Genomic DNA, 24,510 nt, shown 5'->3' with positions numbered 1-24,510 from the left:
CAATACACAAAGTCGGCGCTCCCACCTCAGGGTACACCACCCTTTGACCTATGCACGCCTCAGGATCACAGGCAATGGGGCTGGGCCCTCCTGCTAAACCAGTATTGTTGTTATTTATGTATTTGTATTATTTCTTATTTCTTAACTGTTTTGTTTTATTTTGATTACATTTTTAAGACTGGTCGATGTGCTTTTAAAATGTAAAAAATATATTGTCCTATTTTGTAAGGCAGCTACTGGTAATTCCTAAGGCTGTTTATATTTTGTGCAGTATTCAATTGGTCTTATTGTTGTAGTTTATGTGTTTTACAATACGGGGTCAAGTATTTGTTTTCCCCCTTTTAGGTTGAGGGCAGGCATTTGCAATTTGGTAGTGCTGAGAAATGAGTTATTTTTGAGGTCCATTCGATTCTTAAAAAATAACAACCTCATATATTTTGTAATGCATCATGAAATAATGATAACGATTTTAGTGCTTTAAAAAAAAAAGGAAATTCCAAAGCCCAAAATAGTGCACATTCAATTGCCAAAACATTCCATTCTCGCTGTCCGGTCCACCATTGGGTAGATGTCAATAGGAAATTACTATGACATAATCAAATATTTCAGTTGTGTACATTACTTTGTTTTATATTTTGATTCTTTTAAAAAAAAAAGCAAAAAATGCATCACATCTCTGCACCGGTAATAGCCGTCAGCCTACTCTCTTGAACTGTCTCTGTCCCTCCTTATGTATATTTTAAAGGGGCTTTCATCAGAACCCCCCCCCCCCCCCCCCCCCTAAAAAAAAAAAAGATTTATGACATACTGACATTGCATTGTGGAATCAGTGTAGTAAAATAGTTTCACATCAGTCCAGTATACCTCGCTATGTAAACAATTTACAAAATAAGTGTTCAATAGATTCAGTTTCTAGTTTACAAACACTGTTCACTGGTAACATCAGGTATATATTTAGAAATCAAGCTATTACACTGGTAGAATATATGGAGGATCTTAAAGGATATCTCCTTTTCTTTATTTCTCACCATAAATCTGTGTGGAGTGAGCCAAGCACAGTGCCAGTTCACATCAAATAATGGAGGCCAACAAAATATAGCAAAAGGGATAGAATTCCTGTCTCAAATATCCCTTAAGCGATTAAGGATAATTTATTTTTGATAGATTCAATTACAGGATTCAAATTAAAATCATTCACAGGCTTAAGATATTTAGTGATTTTTTTTACACCAAGTTAGGTTACAATATATTTTTCTGTTTTTTTTGACAGGTTCTTTAAGAACAAACATCTCACATTTGGAAAAATGTCATACCAAACCTTGTGACACATTTTAAAAAAGTGTGATGTTATCTTGAGCTCTCTGGCCTGGAATTGTAATGCCTTCAAATGGACTTGTTAAACAAATGAGCATGAGGTTTGAGATACTAACAAATATAACAAAGGTGAGATTGGACAACCTTGTCGTATTCCTTTTTGTAAATGTTAAACCTTGAGGATGTTCCATGACAGTTTGATACAGCTATTGCCACCATTATACAGAGTTGTAATAGCATCATCAAAAAAATGACCAAATTTCAAATGCTTAAGACAATCAAAGATAAAATTGTGACATGGTATCAAATGCTTTCTGAAAATCCAAAAATAAGATGACAGGGAAGTCATTCAATAGATCACAATACTCAACCAAGTCTATCACCAGCCTCCGATTATTAGATATATGACGCCCTTTCATAAACCCTGATAGACATTCATCAATCAGATCATTCAAGCCAGACTTGAACCTTTTCTCAATGATTGAGGCTATCATTTTGTAGTTGTTATTGAGCGTAATTGAACGCCAATTATCAATAATTAAAAGATCCTTATATGGTTTAGGCATATAAGTAATAACCCATTGCTTCAGAGGCAGGTGGTTCTCCCTTTATAGCCTCAAAGGTTTCTAGTAAAAATGTTGCTTTTTCTTCAGACAAGGTTTTGTAAAATTCGGAGGTTAATTCATCACAGCCTGGAGATTTGTTATTTTTTTAAATTGAGCAATCCCATATTGGATGTCCATAATGGATAAATCTTAACAAGACCAAATTTATTTATTTATTTATTTATTTTATTTATTTATTTATTGAATAATTTACTAATTGGGCTAACATTCTCTATAGAATCAAGGAGATCCTTAGTCACTCAAACGGTTATTTAAGGAGTAAAACTTAGTGGTGAAGTCTGATAACAACTCTCTATCCTCAGTGGTAACCCCATTTAATCTTAAATGCTCAAAGTGTGAGTTCCCCTCTCCTCTTGTCCAAATCTAATGAAGTATCTACTGTTCTTCATCTTTTTTTTAAGCCATTGTTTTCTGGACCTTTTATGAAGGCTCCTCTAGCCTTTTCCTTATAAAATGAATATAGTTGATTCTGTAAATCATTACATTTAGCTTTCTCATTAAGATCAAGATGCTCAATCTCTGATATCAACAATTTTCTTAGAGACCTCAGCTACGTCACATCTCCTTAAAGCAGGCCACATCCCATATGTAATACAGGCTGATTTTTAAAATGTATATATTATTTAAGCAATTCCAAATATTTCCCATCTTCTGCATTTAGAGTCAGCTCAATTCCAGTAAAGAGATTTAATTCTTAATCACATTTTTTAAATCATCATGCAATAAATGAGTCATTCCATTACCCATAACCACCAGAGTGTTTCTTATCATCATTACTGCACATTCTTAGTCAGCCATGTCATTTTATGATCCGTCAGGACTGCAGGCAGTATTTTACCTCTACAGTGTTGGGCTCAAGGCTAGAAGTTATCACCCACAAGCCAATTATTGATTGTGTACTGTTTCTTTCCAGGGTTTACGCTCCATAAGTGAATTAAGTCGAGGCTTTGGCAGAAATTCACCAATTTGTTCGCACCAATGTTAGGCCTATGGGGCAATCATCAGTCTCCTTATAATAAACTATTCAAATCCCTACCAACTACAATCTGACTGGATGGATATTTTCTCAGATTTAAGAATTTCCTTTAGAAGAAGTCATTTGGAGGACTAGAACAGTATCCATATACATTACACAACACAAATAATCTGTCCATGTGGTTGATGGCCGCTACTAGCCAATGTCCATTTGAGTAAACCAAAATGTATCTTTGAAATTGTGTGCTAAAATTGCAACCCCAGCTGAATGATTTTGTCCCGTGGGCCTAGAAAATGTCACTACTCCCACTGATTTTTCCCAATGCTATAGTCCTCTTTGCATGAATGTGTCTCTTGAACGAATAGAAAATCTGTGTTGCAGTCCTAACAAAGTTCATTTTCTACAGGTTTCGTATCCCCCTGGCATTGATTGACATAAACTTAAAGTCCATATATATACAATAGAAAGGAAAATCCTATGCAATCTCAACTCTACCCTCTCTATGAAAAGGTGCTTCATAAATGTAGTAACAGAAGTCTTGACTTGTAAACCATAACACCACAATCCAATGCAAGCCTACCAGCGGATCAAATTATTCTCGTATGTGGTGGCACAGTGGTTAAGGGTGCTGTACTGCAGCGCCAGCTGTGCCCAGGCTCTGTCGTAACCGGCCGCGCCCGGGAGGTCCGTGGGGCGATGCACAATTGGCCTAGCGTTGTCCGGGTTAGGGAGGGTTTGGCCAGTAGGGAAATCCGTCTCATCGCGCACCAGAGACTCCTGTGGGCCGGGCACAGTGTGCGCTAACCAAGGTTGCCAGGTGCAGTGTTTTCTCTGACACATTGGTGCGCTGGCTTCCGGGTTGGATGGCGCTGTGTTAAGAAGCAGTGCGGCTTGGTTGGGCTTTATTAGGGCGCATGACTTTCAACCTTTGTCTCTCCCGAGCCCGTAAAATTGCATACCACAAAATTGGGGAGAAAAAGGGATAAATTAAAAAAATAAAAATTAGATATATCTATTCTTGTATGATTTGAGAGGTGAAACGATAAAAAAAAAATTCGTTTTATTTGCAGTGACTGCTTCGCACAAAGACAATTATTTTTGTGTATTTTGGGTGCAGGGCTATTGACTGGAGTTTCCATTCCTCCATTTCTTCTCCTGAGTGGCGGCTTCTCAAGTGGTGTATGACTGGACCGCTAGCCTTCTCCTAACTTTTGCTCTTTCGCAATTTTCTTTCTTCAATTTAGCCAAGTTTACGATCAAATTAAGCGGTCTACTGAGCGTACTTCTCGGTGTTTACTATAAACCAAGTTTTTATTTTTTTGGTTAACTTTTATTCCTCTTAAACGCAAAGGTTACTCAGAGCAAGATAAATTCCCGTCTGCACCCCCAAGTATTTGAAGTGCACCATATTGCTGAATGCCACCCATTCATGGTGAAAGTGGGCTCATGCAAAGACTCATGGTCGACGTAGTTTTCATCCTGCCTTAGGGAGACCACCAGGAGCACCCTCATAGCCTGGTCGGAGGAAGCACGTGGTCCTGTGTGACGATAATGTAGTAGTCAGAATGGACTTCTTCACGCTCCAGACTGGACGCTAGGGGCCTGATCTAACCTAACGTAGAGGGCATAAAAGTTTATCCCTCCAGAGATCTATATATAACGATGAGATGCTCATGTCTCTGACCCTAACAATTGGAGTCGTTGTCCCAAAGGCGGGAAGGCAGGCAATAAGCTTAGGTCCAAGATAAGCCCATTTGAAAAGCATTGGGTTTATTTTGGACAGATTTTGCAGAGTAAAACCTCTCGCTTCACCTCTTCCTCCCTGATCCGTCGCTGTCTTGAGCCGGAAAAAACTGCCGCAATGGATTATGGTCATTGCGGGAATCCTATTTGTGTCAGAAAAGGATATTCATATAATAGGTAAGCTATATAAAACCTTGCAGAGAGCCTGTCCAACTGACAATCTCTTACAAAAAAAGATTAACTATTGGAACCAGGACTTAATAAGAACTGATATTGGCAGAAGATGGAAGAATGTTGGAACATAACTAATGAGATTACAGTTAATGGAAATGTGTGCTTAATCCAGTATAAATTAATGTATCGAATTTGTTATACAAGAAACATAATTCACAAATTCTACAGCACAACGGCAGAGTGATGTCTGAAGTGTAAAATAAATAATGACTCAATAATCCATGCCTTCTGGGAATGTTATAACGTACAAAAGTTAAATACATTTTTAATTGGTCTGTCTGCATATTTCAAGACATGGGTTGGATGATACTTTTTCTCGTCAATCATCTTTAAAAAAAGTATACTTGAACTGTAAATCAACCAATCCTCCGTCGTTAATGTAATGGAAATGTCAAATGCTTTATCAAAACATTTTAAGTGTGTGGGCTACAGAAAGAAACAAAATGGTGCAGTTTGAGGCCATGTCAAAATGAGTTATTTTTCCCATAAAAGGGCTTTTTACAGACAGAAATACTCCTCAGTTTTATCAGCTGTCTGTGTAGCAGGTCTCAGATGATCCCACAGGTGAAGAAGCCGGATGGCGAGGTCCTGGAATGGCATGGTTCCACGTGGTCTGTGGTTGTAAGGCCGGTTGGACATACTGCCAAATGTTCTAAACCAACATTGGAGGTGGCTTAATGCCGCTTAATTACTCAACACTACAGTTTGGACAATGTGTGTTTTTTTAAAATTTTTTAGACCTAGTCAGATTGGGGAAAGGGTTATCTGGTCCTAGATCTGTGGTTAAGGCCAAGTTCTACTACAAGCTAGGAGGGCGGTGTATGGGGTCTGGTGCATATAGAATACTCATTAATCTGAAGGAATGCTTCCTTACTAGGGTTCCTTTACAGCCGAGGTCCATGGATATTGACCACTAACGACATTAATCAGGCTGGGGAGAATCTATTCTCGACCAATCAATGGCAATATGTACAGATGTAGGATCTTAATTTGTGCCACTTTGCTACAGAAGGAAAATTATCCTGCAGCAACAGGAAATGTGAATTACGTGGATTATAATGAATAAAAATAATTGTAGGGGCTGATTACATTTTTCTTAAGGGAAAATCAACATTGAAATTTCTTAGTGAAAATTTAAAAAATGTAAACTTTCATATGGTACCACAAAGATTGTTGGAGGTCCACACCAGAGAATGTTGACATGAATCTCTTTTTTTTTATCATACTGTCAATCCTACATAGGAAACCTCGAAGTCATAGAAATGTAGATAATAGAATAGACATTTATAGTCACATTTTATTTGTCACATGCTACGTAAACAACAGGTGTAGATTAACAGTGAAACGCTTACTTACGGGTCCTTTTTCCAACAATGCAGAATTCAATATGAAGCTCATATTGTAAGAAATTCAAAATGTGACACGGAATAAATACACAGTGAATAATGAATAACAATTGCGAGTAAAAATAACATGGCTATATACAAGGAGTACCAGTACTGAGTTGATGTGCAGTATAGGTAGGGTGACTCGGCAACAGGTTAGATAATAGACAGTAGCCGCAGCGTGTGTGTGGCGTTAGTGTGTGTTGAGGTGTAAGTGTGTGTGTGGGTAGAGTCCAGTGTGTGTGCATGGAGTCATGCAAGCGAGCTAGTGCAAAAAAGGGTCAATGCAGGTAGTCCGGGTAGCCTTTTGCTTGCCCCGTCGTTTCCTGTAGTCCTCGATCAGCTCCTTTGTCTTGCTGACGTTGAGACACCACACTGTTGTCCTGGCACCACACTGCCAGGTCTCTGACCTGCTGCGTATGGCCTTCCTCATCCTTATTTGGTGCTCAGTCCTAGCACCGTCGTGTCATCAGCAAACTTGATGGTGTTGTTGGAGTCGTGCGCGGCCACAGTCGTAGCTTAATGGGGAGTACAGAAGGGGGCAAAGCACTCACCCCTGAGGGGCCCCGTGTTGATGGTCAGGGTGGCAGATGTGTGGTTGCCTACCCTCACTGCCTATGGTGTTGAATGCTGAGCTGCAGTCAATTAACAGCATTCTTACATACGTTTTCCTTTTGTCCAGGTGGGTGTGGGCAGTGTGCAGTGCAATGGAGATTTCATCATCTGTGGATCTGTTGGGGCGATATGCGAATGGGTCCATGGTGTCTGGGATGATGGTGTTGATGTGAGCCATGACCAGCCTTTCAAAGCATTTCATGACTGTAGGTGTGAGTGCTATGAGGCAATAGTCCTTTAGGCAGAATATCTTGGCATTCTCGGCATGGGGACTATGGTGGTCTGCCTGAAACAAGTTGGTATTACAGACCGGGTCAGGGATAAGTTGAAAATGTGCTGATTATGCATCCTGGCATTCCGTCTGGCCCCACGGGCTTGTGCATGTTAACCTGTCTTACATTGGCTACGGAGAGCGAGATCACACATCGTCTGAAACAGCTGGTGCTTTCATGCATTTTCAGTGTTGCTTTCCTCAAAGTGAGCATAGAATGTATTTAGCTCGTCTGATAGGCTTGAATCGCTGGGCAGCTTGTGGCTGGGTTTCCCTTTGTAATCCGTGAGGGTTTGCAAGACCTGTTACAGCCGTCGAGCGTCCGAGCCGGCGTAGAAGGATTCGATCTTTGTCCTGTATTGATGCTTTTCCTGTTTGATGGCTCATCGACAGTCGTACCCAGATTAGTGTCCTGCTCCTTGAAATTACCATTTAAATTCACATTTGATGGTGGGTGGACCGGCGGACATCTTTGTGGTAGTAATTAAAGTGAAAATGTAAATGTCCATTCTATGAATTGTTTCTTTGATTGAAATGACACCCACCATGTATTCAAAATGATGGCAGGTACAACACAAAAGCCTCACATGACGTAAAATAGGGTCTAAGCTACAACCTATGTGAATATGAAAAAATCTGAGTGAAGTGTTTTTAGACAAAAAATCAAAACGGAATTTATATTTTAAAACATTTATATAAAATGTTATATATCAGGCCTGCAGCTAGCAGCAATCATCAGCAGCCACTACAGTAAACAATCGGCATCATTCACCACTCGATACCAAGCGCCATGTTGTCACCCTCCCCCTGTTAGTATGCGTCTCCATAACAGTTCACCAGACAGTGATGGGAAAAGCCACTAAAACACTGAGCAATTCTCCTGGTGTTAGTGCCTCATCGCCGTAACTTTAGCAGAGCGTAAAAATGTCCTTGAGACCACTGTGTGATGTATTGTTTTGACAATTTAATTTCAGCCACCCATTTATGTATTGTTTTCGCTCTCCACGGGTTATTGTTGCCTGGAGACACGGACATGAATCAGAGATGGGCTAGGGCTTAGTGCAGATAAGTGAGGGTTTGAGTAACTGCTCCACAACAGCAGCTCTTAGTTCGTCAGTAGCTAGGTTTCCATCCAATTGGCGACAGATTTTCATGTGAATATTCTAAATTCCGCATAAAGAAAATATGTGCATTTTCCCACCAGTGGTGTATTTCCACCAAACTGACTTGTTGGGGATAAAAATCAGTGCGTGATGTAGTGCAAAAAAAAAAAAAAAAATTTAAAGGTTTTCATGTACCAAATAAAAATCGAAAGTTCAATGTGTTTCCATCCCATTTTCAACTCTGAGAGTTTTGTCACATACTGTTGCGTTAAATAGCAAACGTGCACGTGCGCTCTAGCCAACAGCTCGCAAATACTGTGCAGGTAGGCTAGTCTGCATGATGAGATTATTATGGATTGTCAAACGGCTGTCAAGGATCAATCATGTCACCAGAATAAAACTCTCAATATGTATTGGAAGAGAGCCTCAAGCTCTTCACCGTGTACTGTCACCTACCTGTGAAGTGAATTTGTAAATGATTTAATCTGATGCCTAATAAACTGCATGGATCCCGAGTCCTAACGGGAGGACCACACACCATATCACGACTCCAAGTTTACTTCCATATGATGGTTGTGATATCAATATTTGCGCGGTGTTTCCACTGTCAATTCTCGCAAAATGTATTTTAACAACACAAAACGATCCCACCATGTCGAACGAACAAATTCTGTCGCCATTTATAAAATTGTACTGAAATGTCCTGTTTCCATCAGTTTCTTGTTTAAAACAAATACGGAATGACTTTACTCGCATAAAAGCTGTGGATGGAAACGTGGTTACTGAGGGAATATAGTAGAGGTATCAGACTGCCAGACAGCCAGGTTGGACCCCCCCCTCCCATCGCACCCCGATTAATCCGCCCAGTCAATAGTCCTTGCCCCAGTCACCAGGCAACGGGCAGATGACTCCAAAGCCATTGCGGTCGGGAGCGTCACCTGAAACACTCCTTCCACCCAGAGCTAGAGCACTGCAGAATGCCAAAGAGAAGGAGAGAGTGAGTGCCAAAGAGAGGGAGATCGTTAAGAATAAAAACTCCATAGATTCTCCATAGACAATGGGGTGTGAGAGCGAACGAAAGGGGATGATGGAGGAACTGTCACCTGGGTGATGAATGAATGGTGGGACGTCACCCATTTGTCAGTGACACCAGTCTGTCACCAACCAGCAGGCACACTTTGTGCCACGGGGCCAGACCAACGGGCAGGGCAAACAATGGCAGGCACAGTGGCACTGTGATGAGTTGTGTGTGTGTGTGTGTGTGTGTGTTTGTTTATTTCAGTGATAAGGGAGAATGGACCCATCGTCTCTATATTGTGTGGTTGAAGGACCAGTGGCACAGTGAGGTCAGAGTAAAGAGCTATTCAGAAGAGGACAGGTCCTTCTCTCTATGGAGAGGCTGGTTGGTGGAGAACTTGGTGGCATTCCAAGTTGTCATCTTTGCATTCATTCTGTGCAGATACAGTTGAAGTCGGAAGTTCACATACACTTTAGCCAAATACATTTAAACTCAGTTTTTCACAATTCCTGACATTTAATCCTAGTAACAATTCAGGTCAATTTAGGTCAGTTAGGATCACCACTTTATTTTAAGAATGTGACATGTCAGAATAGGAGTAGAGTGATTTATTTAGGCTTTTATTTCTTTCATCACATTCCCAGTGGGTCAGAAGTTTACATTATACTCAATTAGTATTTGGTAGCATTGCCTTTAAATTGTTTAACTTGAGTCAAACGTTTTGGCTAGCCTTCCACAAGCTTACCACAAAAAATGGGTGAATTTAGGTCCATTCCTCCTGACAGAGCTGGTGTAACCGAGTCAGCTTTTTAGGCCTCTTTGCTCGCACACGCTTTTTTTTTGTCTACAAATGTTCTATATGATTGAGGTCAGGGCTTTGTTATGGCCACTCCAATACATTGACATTGTTGTCCTTAAGCCATTTTGCCACAACTTTGGAAGTATGCTTGGGGTCATTGTCCATTTGGAAGACCCATTTGCGAACAAGCTTTAACTTCCTGACTGATGTCTTGAGATGTTGCTTCAATATATCCACATAATGTTCCTCCCCCATGATGCCATCTATTTTGTGAAGTGCACCAGTCCCTCCTGCAGCAAAGCACCTCCACAACATGATGCTGCCACCCCCGTGCTTCACGGTTGGGATGGTGTTCTTCGGCTTGCAAGCCTCCCCCTTTTTCCTCCAAACATAACGATGGTCATTATGGCCAAACAGTTGTTTTTTTGTTTCATCAAACCAGAGGACATTTTCCCCAAAAGTACGATCTTTGTCCCCAGTTGCAAACTGTAATCTGGCTTCTTTTTATGGCGGTTTTGGAGCAGCGGCTGCACTTTTCGCACCAACGTACGTTAAACTCTAGGAGACAAAGCGTCTCCTTCCTGAGTGGTATGACGGCTGCGTGGTCCCATGGTGTTTATACTTGCGTACTATTGTTTGTACAGATGAATGTGGTACCTTCAGGTGTTTGTAAATTGCTCCCAAGAATGAACCAGACTTGTGGAGGTCTAAAAATGTTTTTCTGAGGTCTTGGCTGATTTCTTTTGATTTTCCCATGATGTCAAGCAAAGAGGCACTGAGTTTGAAGGTAGGCCTTGAAATACATCCACAGGTACACCTCCAATTGACTCAAATTATGTCAATTACCCTATCTGAAGCTTCTAAAGCCATGACATAATTTTCTGGAATTTTCCAAGCTGTTTAAAGGCACAGTCAACTTAATGTATGTCAACTTCTGACCCACTGGAATTGTGAAATAATTTGTCTGTAAACAATTGTTGGAAAAATTGCTTGTGTCATGCACAAAGTAGATGTCCTAACCGACTTGCCAAAACTATAGTTTGTTAACAAGAAATTTGTGGAGTGATCGAAAGACTAGTTTTAATGACTCCAACCTAAGTGTATGTAATCTCCCGACTTCAACTGTATCAGATGTCACAATGTTTGGAAAACTCTTGGTAGATCCAAATCCTGGTTATTGGTTGGTTGAGAAATGAATTATGTTATAGCAATGTTCTAAGATGCCCTTGCAGTGTGACTGCAAAATAGACAACCGGGAATGTTGATCTCCTCACAAGATCAGACTGTGTTGAAAAGAACAAGGCTCCAAACATGGAAGAACAGGGAAGTGAAACGTGTGGTACCACACATTTGGAGACCACTTCTGTTCTTTTTACACTATTTGTAAATAAAGCCCACTCTGGCATATTTCTGGGGTATTTTCTAGCTTCCTCAATTTAGCACAGTTTTTGACGGTTTATTTTCAACTACTCAAGGACAGCTGCACTGAAACGTGATTTACTTAACTCAGACTAGGGAAAGTTTGTGATCGGATGCAGTATTTGTTAGCTGTAAAACAGATTTGAGAGAACAACACATGACTGTATTGAATGACGTGGTGAAACCTTGAGAATGTCTTCGGGTTACAGATTCATGTTTGTCAGTAGCTAGGTTTCCATCCAGTCGGTGACATTTTCATTCGAATATTCAAAAATCTGAATATAAACAATATTCGCATTTTCCCACCAGAGATGTTTCCATCAAATTGACTTGTTACAGATACAAGGCTGTGCGTGATGACGTAGTGCACATTAAAAATCATTGTTATTAAATTCCCATGTACATGGACACGACCCAGTCGTTCGTTCTAAATGCTCCATTGGCATACTGACTGGCAACGTTCTCACCCCTTGCTTGCTAGCTAGCCAACTACGGCGAACTTAGTCACGTTCAAAAAGTGCAGCCAGAATAACAGCAAAGTAGTGACATTTTATTTGGATACATCCATAGCAATGAGCTAATGAGGTGCGATTTTTGCCTGGCGTAGAAAATGTGCTTACTCGTCAGGACACTGTTGGAGCTCGTTCAGAGGAGCTCGTTCAGAGGACCACAGCTACAGTAACACAATCACGTCAAACTGGATCCAGGATTAGACGCACCCGTTGTATACTGTATCTGTGCACTGACATTTCTCGCACAATTAATTTGACCAACACTAAAAGATCCTACCTTGTCTCGTGGATTTTGATTAGTTGACATTTTTGTAAAGTTTATCAAAAAACTTCTGGTTCCATCAGGCCTGTCATTACATTTATTTATTTTTTCCCGACATGTACAATACTTTACTCAGATAACAAGGTTGGATGGAAACCTGGTTTATGACAGAGTATATTGTCTGGTCTTATTGTGTTCATATGGAGATGGTACTGGGCTTACTGTATGACAGCTGGGCTCTTTCATAATGATCTTACTGACTGATGGTGAGTGGCTTTAGAGGTCCTCTTCCTCTTTTTTCTCCCCATCGATCTCTCTCTCTCTCTCTCTCCTTTTTCTCATTCCTCTCTCGCTCTTTCTCAGTCTCTCTCTCTCGCTTCCCCGTGTGTGTGTGTGTTTCAGACTGCTGGTGAAGCCTGTAATTGAGCGTGTCCACCCACCGCTCTGCAGCAGAATCAGCCAGGGGAAGAAAGCTTATTTCTTTTGTGACACGCACACTTTTGCTGCAGTGCCTCTCTCTCCATTCCCACGCAACCAACCACCGAAGACCACCCTTCTGGCTGGTGCAGCCTAGAGTCCTAACACACACACACACACACACACACACACACCCCATTCCTCTATCTCTACTCCTCTAATGCAGTAGAGACCTAATGCACATACTTGTATACCTACAACGTCTAAAAATAATCCAACAGGTGAATTTTGTGGCAGTTTCACGGTCACCTAATAGTAAGTGGAGGAGGAGCATATGCTGTAACCTCGGAGTTCTCCACTGTTCTCAATGACGGTTTAGTTGCTAATGGCATGTTTTATCTCCTGACTGGTGACAAACCATAATCTACATCGCAAGTAATTCACTGTGCCATAAACATGACAACAGTGTTATTTTGCATACAACCTTCCCACATCTTTCTGGGGATGGTTGCAGGATAGTCGCTTGGCTTTGGAACATTTCTTAGCACATTTAAAGGCATTTGACAAAAATGTGTTATTTTCTTGGTATCTCATTACTTTAACCGAGCGTCTCCTAAAAGTTCTAACGTAGTTACGTGTCATTTCAACTTTGGTAAATGTTCTGTGAATGTTCTCCAACTGGTTGGACATTGGGAATGTTCTCAAATAGTTCAGAGGTCATTAAGGAACAATTGTTCTTCTGTGGGAATTTCAGTGCCTCAGCATAATGTTTGGAACAACAGGTTTCCTCATGGTTCTATTTAAAGTCATGTTCTCATTGTTCAGAGAACGTTAAACAACATTCTTCTGTGGAAATGTCAGTACTTCCACAGAACATTCCACACAACTACATTCTGGGAATGATCCAAAAAAAGGTGTGACTTAAGCGATGTTCTCAGAATCTGGTTCTCTTATATCAGTTCTTGAAAATATTCTGGGAGTATTCCGTTCTCAGAACTTAACATAAAAAAACACAACTTTAACATTCAAAGAATGTTATTTAAAAACCTATACAGTGCATTCGGAAAGTATTCAGACCCCTTGACTTTTTCCACATTGTTATGTTACAGCCTTATTCTAAAATGAATTAAATAGTTCCCCCACCCTCATCAATCTACACACAATACCCAATAATGACAAAGCAAAAACATGTTTTTGGAAATGTTTGCAAATATATAAAAAAACAATGGATCACATTTACATAAGTATTCAGACCCTTTACCCAGTACTTTGTTGAAGCACCTTTGGCAACGATACAGCCTCAAGTCGAAGGTATGACGCTACAAGCTTGGCACACCTGTATTCGGGGAGTTTCTCCCATTCTTCTATGCAGATCCTCTCAAGCTCTGTCAGGTTGGATGGGGAGTGTCGCTGCACAGCTATTTTCAGGTCTCTCCAGAGATGTTAGATCGGGTGCAAATCCGGACTATGGCTGGGCCACTCAAGGACATTCAGAGACTTGCCCCGAAGCCACTTCTGTGTTGTCTTGGCTGTGTGCTTAGGGTCATTGTCCTGTTGGAAGGTGAACCTTCGCCCCAGTCTGTGATCCTGAGCGCTCTGGAGCAGGTTTTCATCAAGGAGCTCTCTGTACGTTGCGCCGTTCATCTTTCCCTCGATCCTGACTAGTCTCCCAGTCGCTGCAGAGATGGGAAAACTTCCAGAAGGACAACCATCTCCACAGAGGAGCTCTGTCTAAGTTACCATCGTGTTCTTGGTCACCTCCCTGACCAAGGCCCTTCTCCCCCGATATATCAGTTTGGATGGGCTGCCAGCTTTAGGAAGAGTCTTGGTGGTTCCAAACTTCTTCCATTTAAGAATGATGGAGGCCACTATTTTTTTGGGACCGTCAATGCTGCAGAAATGTTTTGGTACCCGTCTTCAGATCTGTGCCTCCTGTCTCGGAGATCTACGGACAATTCCATCAACCTCATGGCTTGGTTTTTGCTCTGACATGCACTGTCAACTGTGGAACCTTACATAGACAGGTGTGTGCCTTTCCAAATCATGTCAAATCAATTGAAATGACCACAGGTGGACTCCAATAAAGGTGTAGAAAACATCTCAAGGATGATCAATGGAAACGGGATGCACCGGAGGTCAATTTTGAGTCTTGTAGCAAAGGGTCTGAATACTTATGTAAATAAGCTATTTCTGTTCTTTATTTTCAATACATTCGCAAAAATTTCTAAAAGCCTGTTTTCACGTAGTCATTATGGGGTATTGTGTGTAGATGAAGTTTGTTAATAAGGCTAACTTAACAAAAAGTCAAGGGGTCTACTTTCCTAATGCACTGTGTGTGTGTTTAAAAATAAATACGATTATTTTTTATATTAGTGTTACACAAAGAAAAATATATTTTATATTTGAGATTCTTCAAAGTAGCCAACCTTTGCTTTGATGACAGTTTTGCACACTCCTGGAATTCTCTCAACCAGCTTCATAAGGAATACTTGGAATACTTTTCCAACAGTCTTGAAGGAGTTCCCACAAATGCTGAACACTTGTTGGCTGCTTTTTCTTCACTCTGCGGTCCAACTCATCCCAAACCATCTCAATTGGGTTTAGGTTGGGTGATTGTGGAGGCCAGGTAATCTGATGCAACACTCCATCACACTCCTTCTTGGTCAAATAGCCCTTACACAGCCTGGAGGTGTGTGTTGGGTCATTGTCCTGTTGAAAAACAAATGATAGTCCCCCCTGATGGGATGTCGTATTGTTGCAGAATGCTGTGTTAGCCATGCTGGTTAAGTGCCTTAAATTGAGAGGGGAATGTACATAAAACAATGATGGGAGGGAGACGGAGGCAGTTCGTGAAATGATGCCTTATCTACTTTGAAGAACTCGTGAAATGTTTTTGTCAGACGGCTCTGCAACGTACTTAGGCAGGCTAGCTAAATAGAATGACCAAAGACAGTAAATTATGGGGAGCAGATACTGTTACACGATGAGACGATGACTTTAAAGAATTTAAAAATAATAAAGTAATCAAATAAAAAAATAATGTAATTATATACACAACTGAAATCTTTTATTTCATAGTAATTTATTTTTTAAAATTGATGTCTACCCATTGGGGACCTGACAGACAATGGACTATTTTAATTGTTTTGGTAATTGAATGTTCACCATTTTTGGCTTTGTAGAGTTTTTTTTTAAATGGAAATTTACAGTCATTGTAATGCCATTATATCATAATGTATTAATTTGATTTATTATCGAAACCAAAATTGAAAACGTGGCAATTTTTTGATAGTCGAACTGTAACGGAACCGACCTTTAAAAAGCGCTAATCGCTCAGCACTACTGTGGTGCCACGAGTGTGTGTTCAGCATGCATGTGTGTGTATAGGGAGGGTGGGCATGAGGATGTGTTGCCATGGCACCCCGCTGAGCAGTACCTCACTAAAATAGCGTACTAAGAAAAAAAACAGGATAACAGTCTATTTTGAATGTGGAACCACAGGGTGAGATTATTGACATGCCTTGTATTATTTCCCGTGGAAGAAAAACTGCGTTGCATGGCTGTTTTTAATTAATGACTACAGAGTTTTTTTCAGGAAGTGAAAAGTTGAGGTTTCTGGGCGAAAGGGGGTTATTGAGAGACTGACTGTAGTGTCTGGTGGGTTTCTCAGTCATTTTCTATCATGTCGTGTCCCTAAACTCCAATGAGGTTCCTTGTACGTACTATACAAGACACCATGATTTCATACACAGGTTGGAGTCATTAAAACTCGTTTTTCAACCACTCCTCAAATTTCTTGTTAACAAACTATTGCTTTGGTCAGTCGGTTAGGACATCTACTTTGTGCATGACACAAGTACATTTTCCAACAATTATTTACAGACCGATTTATTTCACTTATAATTCACTGTATCACAATTCCAGTGGGTGAGGCAACATCAGTCAGGAAGTTAAAGCTTGGTCGCATATTGGTCTTCCGAATGTACAATGACCCCAAGCATACTTCCAAAGTTGTGGCAAAATGGCGTAAGGGCAACAAAGTCCAGGCATTGGAGTGGCCCTCAAAAAAGCCCTGACCTCAATCCAATAGAACATTTGTGGGCAGAACTGAATAAGTGTGTGGAGGCCTACAAACCTGACTCGGTTACACCAGCTCTGTCAGGAGGAATGGGCCAAAATTCACCCAATTTAATGTGGGAAGATTGTGGAAGGCTACCTGAAACGTTTTACACAGGTTAAACAATTTAAATGCAATGCTACCAAATACTAATTGAGTGTATGTAAACTTCTGATCCACTGGGAATGTGAACTAAAAGCTGAAATAAATCATTTTCTACTATTATTCTGACATATCACATTCTTAAAATAAAGTGGTGATCCTAACTGACCTAAGACAGGGAATCTTTACTTGGATTAAATGTCAGGAATTATGAAAAACTGAGTTTAAATGTATTTGGCTGAGGTGCATGTAAACTTCCGACTTCAACTGTATATCTTGGGTATTGGGTCACATATACTGCACTTGCTACGAAAGCTGGTCTTATCAGAATAGTGACATTAACCATTGTAGTTATGTCACCTGATCTGACATATTAGTTATATATCACTTGCGGAAGTTGGTTTGCTGCAGTATGCTGTTTTGAAATGTAACCCAACTGCAATCCACCAGTATCCAGACATGTTATTGTTCTAATTCCATTGTTTGATTTTTGTCAACATTTCCTTTATACTTCCTGGATATCTTGCATCACAGGATCCGAGCAACATAACAGACTATTACTGGCAACCATTCAAACCATGCAGCAATGCTTTCTCTTTCTTATTAGGCCATGCTCTCATCTTTTATGTACAGGAGTAGAATTCCTTGGGTGAATTTTTTGTTTCTGTGCAACTCCTTTTTCCTTTTTTTTGTGCTCAGGAGTGTCACCGAAGTGGGAAGACTGGGAAAACGAGAGGACTAGAGGAGAAAGATGGAGCCCATATCTTTAGATGGGGCTGCAACGGTGGAGGAGCTGGTGGAAGCGTGCATCCAAGCCTTCGGTCAGTCTCTTTATTTACCTACGAGCACTCAAATATACCTGCTACTCCATGTCGAAATTAGGGCTCTCGAACCCTGTTCCTGGAGATCTACACTCCTTTTAGGTTTTTGCTCCAACCCTAATCTAGCGCACCCGATTCTAATAATAATCAGTTGGTTGGTAAGATTAACCAGATTAGTTCAAACTGAGGTTGGTGTGACAACCTACAGGAGGCTCTCTAGCAACAGGGTTTGAGGGGCCTGGTCTGAGTAAACAACCCAATCCTTTTTGGGTTCACAATAACATTTTATTTCCAGGAACGGATTGCAAGGAGAAGAACGTTTCTAGGAATAGATAGCAATTTCCCATATGTCCATGCGCCACCATAAATGGCCAATGTTGTCAGTCTCAAATCAACAGGAATTGGTTGTCTTATTTGCAGAAACACTTCAGTCGTTTTTTTGTGTCCCTTCAGTGTAAAGGGACACAAAAAGTGCCGTTGTGTGACGAGAGTGCGTCTGTCCTCTTTCAGATGAGAAGGGCACTTTGAAGGACCCCTCCATAGTGCGCATGTTCCTCATGATGCACCCGTGGTACCTCCCGTCCACCGACATGGCTAAGAAACTACTGCTCAAGTATCCTTCGCCATCAAGCACCAGCTTATGGCTTATCAGGTGCTGACAGCTACCGTAAGAACAACACATATACTCTTTAACCCTAAAAGCACCCACAAGCACCGAGTACACCAAACATTAAGAACACCTTCTTAATATTGAGTTGCACCGGCTCCCTTTGGACAGAACAGCCTCAATTCGTCGGGGCGTGGACTCTACGAGGTGTCGAATGCGTTCCACAGGGACGCTGGCCCATGTTGACTCCAATGCTTCCCACAGTTGTCTGGATGTCCTATGGATGGTGGACCATTTTTGGTACACACAGGAAACTGTTGAGCGTGGAAAAACCCAACAACGATGCAGTTCTTGACACAAACCGGTGCTCCTGGCACCAACTACCATACTCCGTTCAAAGGCACTTAAATCTTTTGTCTTGCCCATTCACCCTCTGATTGGCACGCATACACAACAATTAATGTCCCAATTGTCTCAATGCTTAAAAATCCTTCTTCAACCTGTCTCCTCCATTTCATCTACACTGATTTTGAAGTGGATTTAACAAGTGACATCAATAAGAGATCATAGCTTTCACCTGGATTCACCTGGTCAGTCTATGTCATAGAAAGAGCAAGTGTTCATAATGCCTTGTGTGCTCAGTGTATTTTTTTGTTTAAATGCACCAAGTGTCATTTTTGGTAAAGAATTGCAAACAGGAACACTTTGTATTTGTTAACCTTTTATAACACAAGAAAATGGTTTGAATCCCCCAAAATCAGCATATTTTAAAATGTTCACACGTTATAGTGAAATTGTAGGTTTCAAAATAAATGTTTTTGTATGTTTTCTTTTCATCCTTAGCCTCTTGTTATGGATATTTATCCGTTATTCATTCAAGTGTTGTGTTTCTGTGATTCTCGGAGGCTGAGAAATTGGCAATAGAGCTAATCTGAGCGAATAAGATGGCCACCGATATGGCCGTTCTTATATGCAAAATGTGCAACGGTGCCATCAGACTTTTGACTCTCACTTTGGAATGCTCTGGGCTATCGACTCAGTTTCAATTGCTTCTGAAAGATGAGACTCTCAACTTGGTATATAGACATTGACTGATTGACATTTTTAGATATTTTTTTTAGTTATAGTGTCTGTCCCCCCAACATCTGGGGTGGTTCCATATCTATCTTTTCAGGGTACATACATCTACCTCTGTGCCATATTTGGTGCTTTTATCACAAAGTTTACAATTGAGTCCACATGTTCAGCTTAGCTGTGTACACCACTAGTACACAAAATATATTTTATTTTTCATTCTTCTATTTGCATAACAATTGTGGTCAATTGTTTTTTTGCTTGTTTGTCTGTACCTAGTTGCTTGACAAAGTCCTACAATTTCTGAAGGATCTTTATGACCCCTTGGAGTCAAAATGGACCCCGGTTGGTGCTTTTAGGGCTAAGGTGTCAGTGAATAGAATGGAAAGGTGTAAGTTGGATGGAATATTCCCAGCGTCCAAAACTGGTTGCAATTAAGTGTTTTTTGTGATGCCACGTCTGATTGTTAAAGGATGTTTCTGAAATGTCCGTGTAGATGTTTTACGTACCTTAACAGTCGATCAGATCGCAGGAGGAGAGCTGTTCTGCTGAACGCAGGACAAGAATCTGCCACCTGGTGAAGTAAGACACGTTTGTAATTTACTTTTGTTATTTGCTTGTGGATGTCTCTGTATTGCTTTATCACTCACTTTGTCTCGGTTTCTCTCTTTCTCTTTCTTTCCCTCACTTCCTCTTTCTCTCTCCTTCCGCTCTAACTCTTTCTCCCCTCCATTCTAGGTACTGGATTTCGGAGTTCCCGGCAGAGTTCAATCTGAACCCAGAACTGGCAGAGCAGATTAAAGACCTCAAGGACCTATTGACCACTGAGGGGAACGAGCGCCAGAGTCAGCTCATCGACATTGACAGTGTGTAAGTGTCCCTCTTCAACAGTGATTTCTCCCTCCAACAGCCTCTACTGGTGTGACTGTCCCTATTCTACACTACAGTGTGTAGTCGGTGTGTCCTTGACTGCATTGTGTATGTGTTTATTTGCCGTACAAATTGGTCACATACACATGATTAGCAGATGTTATTGCAGGTGTAGTGAAATGTTTGTGCTTCTAGCTCCGACAGTGCAGTAATATCTAACAAATTATACAACATATACCCAATACACACATCTCAGTAGGAATGAATTAAGACTATATACGGATGTATGGATGAGCAACGTGCGAGCGGAACGGACTAAGATGCAGTAGAATGGTATAGAAAACAGTATATACATATGAGATGAGTAATGCCAGATACGTAAACATTATTAAAGTGACAAGTGTTCCATTCCTTAAAGTGGCCAGTGATTTCTAGTCTATGCCTATAGGCAGCAGCCTCTGTGCTAGTGATGGCTGTTTAACAGTCTGATGGCCTTGAGATAGAAGCTGTTTTTCAGTCTCTCAGTCCCAGCTTTGATGCACCTGTACTGACCTCACCTTCTGGATGATAGCGGGGTGAACAGGCAGTGGTTCGGGTGGTTGATGTCTTTGATCTTTTTGGCCTTCCTGTGACATCGGGTGCTGTAGGTGACCTGGAGGATGGGTAGTTTGCCCCTGGTAATGTGTTGGGCAGACCGCACCACCCTCTGAAGAGCCTTGCGGTTGCGGGCGGTGCAGTTGTCGTACCAGGCGGTGATACAGCCCGACAGGATGCTTTCAATTGTGCATCTGTAAAACTTGAGGGTTTTAAGTGACAAACCAAATGTCTTTAGCCTCCTGTGGTTGACGAGGCTCTGTTGTGCCTTCTTCACCACACTGTCTGTGTGGGTGGTCCATTTCAGTTTGTCAGTGATGTGTAATCAAGCCTACTACTGTTGTGTCGTCTGCAAACTTGATGATTTGAGTTGGAGGCGTGCTTGGCCACGCAGTCATGGGTGATCAGGGAGTACAGGAGGGGGCTGAGAACGCACCCTTGTTGGGCCCCAGTGTTGAGGATCAGCGGACAGGAGGTGATGTTTCCTACCTTCACCACCTGGGGGCGGCCCGTCTGGAAGTCCAGGACCCAGTTTCACAGGGCGGGGCGGTAAGCAAATTGAGGGTGGTCTAGGGTGGCAAGTAAGGTAAAGGTGATATGATCCTTGACTAGTCTCTCAAAGCACTTCATGATGACAGAATTGAGTGCTATAGTCATTAAGTGATAGTCATTAAGTTCAGTTACTTTTGCCTTCTTGGGTACAGGAACAATGGTGGCCATCTTGAAGCATGTGTAGGCGGCACACTGGGATAGGGAGAGATCGAATATGCCCGTAAACAAACCAGCCAGCTGGTCTGCGCTTGCTCTGAGTACGCGGCTAGGGATGCATAACACGCTTAAATGTTTTACTCACGTCGGCCACGGAGAAGGACAGCCCACAGTCCTTGGTAGCGGGCCGCGTCTGTGGCATTGTGTTATCCTAAGCCTTTGTGTCTCCATGCTGCCTTACATGGCTCATTCTTAGGCTCGAGGCTGGGACCTTGTGTGACAGAGCTCCTAAATGACCCGTCCTATTTCCTTTGTCAGTCTGTCTGACCCTGGTCTCACAAGTGGGTTGTTATACAGCACTTTCTTGGGACAGTGGAGTTTCATAAATGTCTGTTCAGAGTTTTCTATATTTTATTGCATCTTTTATACTGTCTTCTTCCCTCCATTCCACATCCATCACAGTCGTAGTTTCAGGCCCCGATTGTAGAGACTAAGGCAGCATGCTATATTTTTGTTAGCCTGGAATGCAAACTGAATATCTGAATATAATTTTACAAACATATTGAAACCGAGCAATTTTCAGTTTGGATTCTTTTTTTTTAGTCAAGCCTAAAGTACTTCAGGAGTTAAATTTGGCTTAACAAATCACATAAAAAGTTACATGGACTCACTCCGTGTGTAATACGTTTTTTTTTTTAAATGACATGATTTTTAATTGACTAACCCTTCCTCTTGTCCCCCATACATACAACATTTGTATGGTCCCTCAGTCAAGTATTGAATTTTAAGCACAGAATCAACTCCAAAGACCAGGGAGATTTTCAAAAGCCTCTTAAAAAAAGGGCAGTGATTGGTAGATGGGTAACCGTAACAAATCAGACATTGAATATCTCTTTAAGTGTGGTCTAGTACATTGTGTATTGAACCACCCAGACACGTCAAAGATACATCCGTCCTTCTGAACTGAGCCACAGGGCAAGAATGAAACTGCTCAGGAAGGCCCGTTGTTGATTTTTAAACGGCTACAGAGTTCAATGGCTGTGATGGGAGAGAACGACGGATGAATCAATATTGTGGTGACTGTACAGTGAAAGAACACAAATATACAAAATAGAAATATTCCAAAACATGCATCTTGTATGTAACAATTCACTAAAGTAATACTGAAAAAAAAACATGGCAAAATACACTTTTTGGCCTAAGTTTGGGGCAAATCCAACTCAACGCATCACAGAGTAACTGCATGGTGGTGGCTGCGTCATGGTATGGGTATGCTTGACATCGGCAAATACTGGGGAGTTTTTCAGGATAAAAAAAACAAAACCTGGTTCAGTCTGCTTTACACCAGACACTGGAAGACGAATGCACCTTTCAGCAGGATAATAGCCTACAACACAAGGCCAAATCTACATTGGAGTTGCTGACCAAGAAGACTGTGAATGTTCCTGAGTGGCCAAGTTACGGTGTTGTATTAAATCTGCTTGCAAATCTATGGCAAGGCTTCAACATTGCTGTCTAGCCATGATCCCCAACATCTTGATAGACCTTGAAGAATTTTGAAAAGAATGATAGGCAAATATTGTACAACCCAGGTGTGCGAAGTTCTTAGCGACTCACAGCTGTAATTGCTGTCAAAGGTGTTTTATAACTCAGGGAAGGGAACACTAATGCAACGACTATTGTATTTATATATATTTTTTTATAATCGTTAAAAAAAAAAAATCTTCCACTTTGACATCTAGAGTATTTTGTGTAAATTTGTTGACGAACAAATTACAATTAAATCAATTTCTAATCCTACTTTGTAACACAAAACGTGAAGAAATATGGGTTGCACCCCCCCTTTTGCCCTCAAAACCCGCCTTCGTTCGTCGGGGCATGGACTCTACAAAATGTTGAAAGCGGTCCACAGGGATGCTGGCCCATGTTGACTCCAAAGCTCAGCCAGTGTTGTCCTATGGGTGGTGGACCATTCTTGATGCACACGGGAAACTGTTGAGTGTGAAAACCCAGAAGCTTTGCAGTTCTAGACACACTCCAACCGGTGCGCCTGGCACCTACTACCACGCCCCATTCAAATCAAATCCAAATCAAATTTTATTTGTCACATACACATGGTTAGCAGATGTTAATGCGAGTGTAGCGACATGCTTGTGCTTCTAGTTCCAACAATGCAGTAATAACAAGTAATCTAACTAACAATTCCAAAACTACTGTCTTGTACACAGTGTAAGGGGATAAAGAATATGTACATAAGGATATATGAATGAGTGATGGTACAGAGCAGCATAGGCAAGATACAGTAGATGGTATCGAGTACAGTATGTACAAATGAGATGAGTATGTAAACAAAGTGGCATAGTATAAAGTGGCTAGTGATACATGTATTACATAAGGATACCGTCGATGATATAGAGTACAGTATATACGTATGCATATGAGATGAATAATGTAGGGTAAGTAACATTTATATAAGGTAGCATTGTTTAAAGTGGCTAGTGATATATTTACATCATTTCCCATCAATTCCCATTATTAAAGTGGCTGGAGTTGAGTCAGTGTCAGTGTGTTGGCAGCAGCCACTCAGTGTTAGTGGTGGCTGTTTAACAGTCTGATGGCCTTGAGATAGAAGCTGTTTTTCAGTCTCTCGGTCCCAGCTTTGATGCACCTGTACTGACCTCGCCTTCTGGATGATAGCGGGGTGAACAGGCAGTGGCTCGGGTGGTTGATGTCCTTGATGATCTTTATGGCCTTCCTGTGACATCGGGTGGTGTAGGTGTCCTGGAGGGCAGGTAGTTTGCCCCCGGTGATGCGTTGTGCGGACCTCACTACCCTCTGGAGAGCCTTACGGTTGAGGGCGGTGCAGTTGCCATACCAGGCGGTGATACAGCCCGCCAGGATGCTCTCGATTGTGCATCTGTAG

At 41.3% G+C, this 24,510-nt stretch overlaps 1 protein-coding gene across 6 annotated transcripts in view; it reads left to right on the top strand.

Annotated features, from left to right (window-relative positions):
* The window catches only part of LOC110531842 (RAS guanyl-releasing protein 2), a 79,483-nt gene that overhangs the window by 22,452 nt on the left and 32,521 nt on the right, over positions 1-24,510 (top strand). For all 6 annotated transcript variants that reach the window (XR_005053217.2, XR_005053218.2, XM_090183941.1 and 3 more), the window contains exons 2-5: positions 17,613-17,734; positions 18,245-18,347; positions 19,941-19,997; positions 20,154-20,285. Coding sequence is in view for 4 of the 6 variants with exons in the window: in XM_090183941.1 (XP_090040067.1) it covers positions 17,665-17,734; positions 18,245-18,347; positions 19,941-19,997; positions 20,154-20,285 (362 nt within the window). In the remaining 2 variants the exon portion in view is untranslated. The remainder of the gene's footprint in view (positions 1-17,612; positions 17,735-18,244; positions 18,348-19,940; positions 19,998-20,153; positions 20,286-24,510) is intronic.

This window comes from Oncorhynchus mykiss, chromosome 9 (assembly GCF_057628025.1).
Source record: "Oncorhynchus mykiss isolate SJ-2025 chromosome 9, ASM5762802v1, whole genome shotgun sequence".
Classification (NCBI taxonomy): domain Eukaryota; kingdom Metazoa; phylum Chordata; class Actinopteri; order Salmoniformes; family Salmonidae; genus Oncorhynchus; species Oncorhynchus mykiss.
Note: the sequence above shows the minus strand (reverse complement) of the source record. Positions and strands in the feature narration are given on the sequence as shown.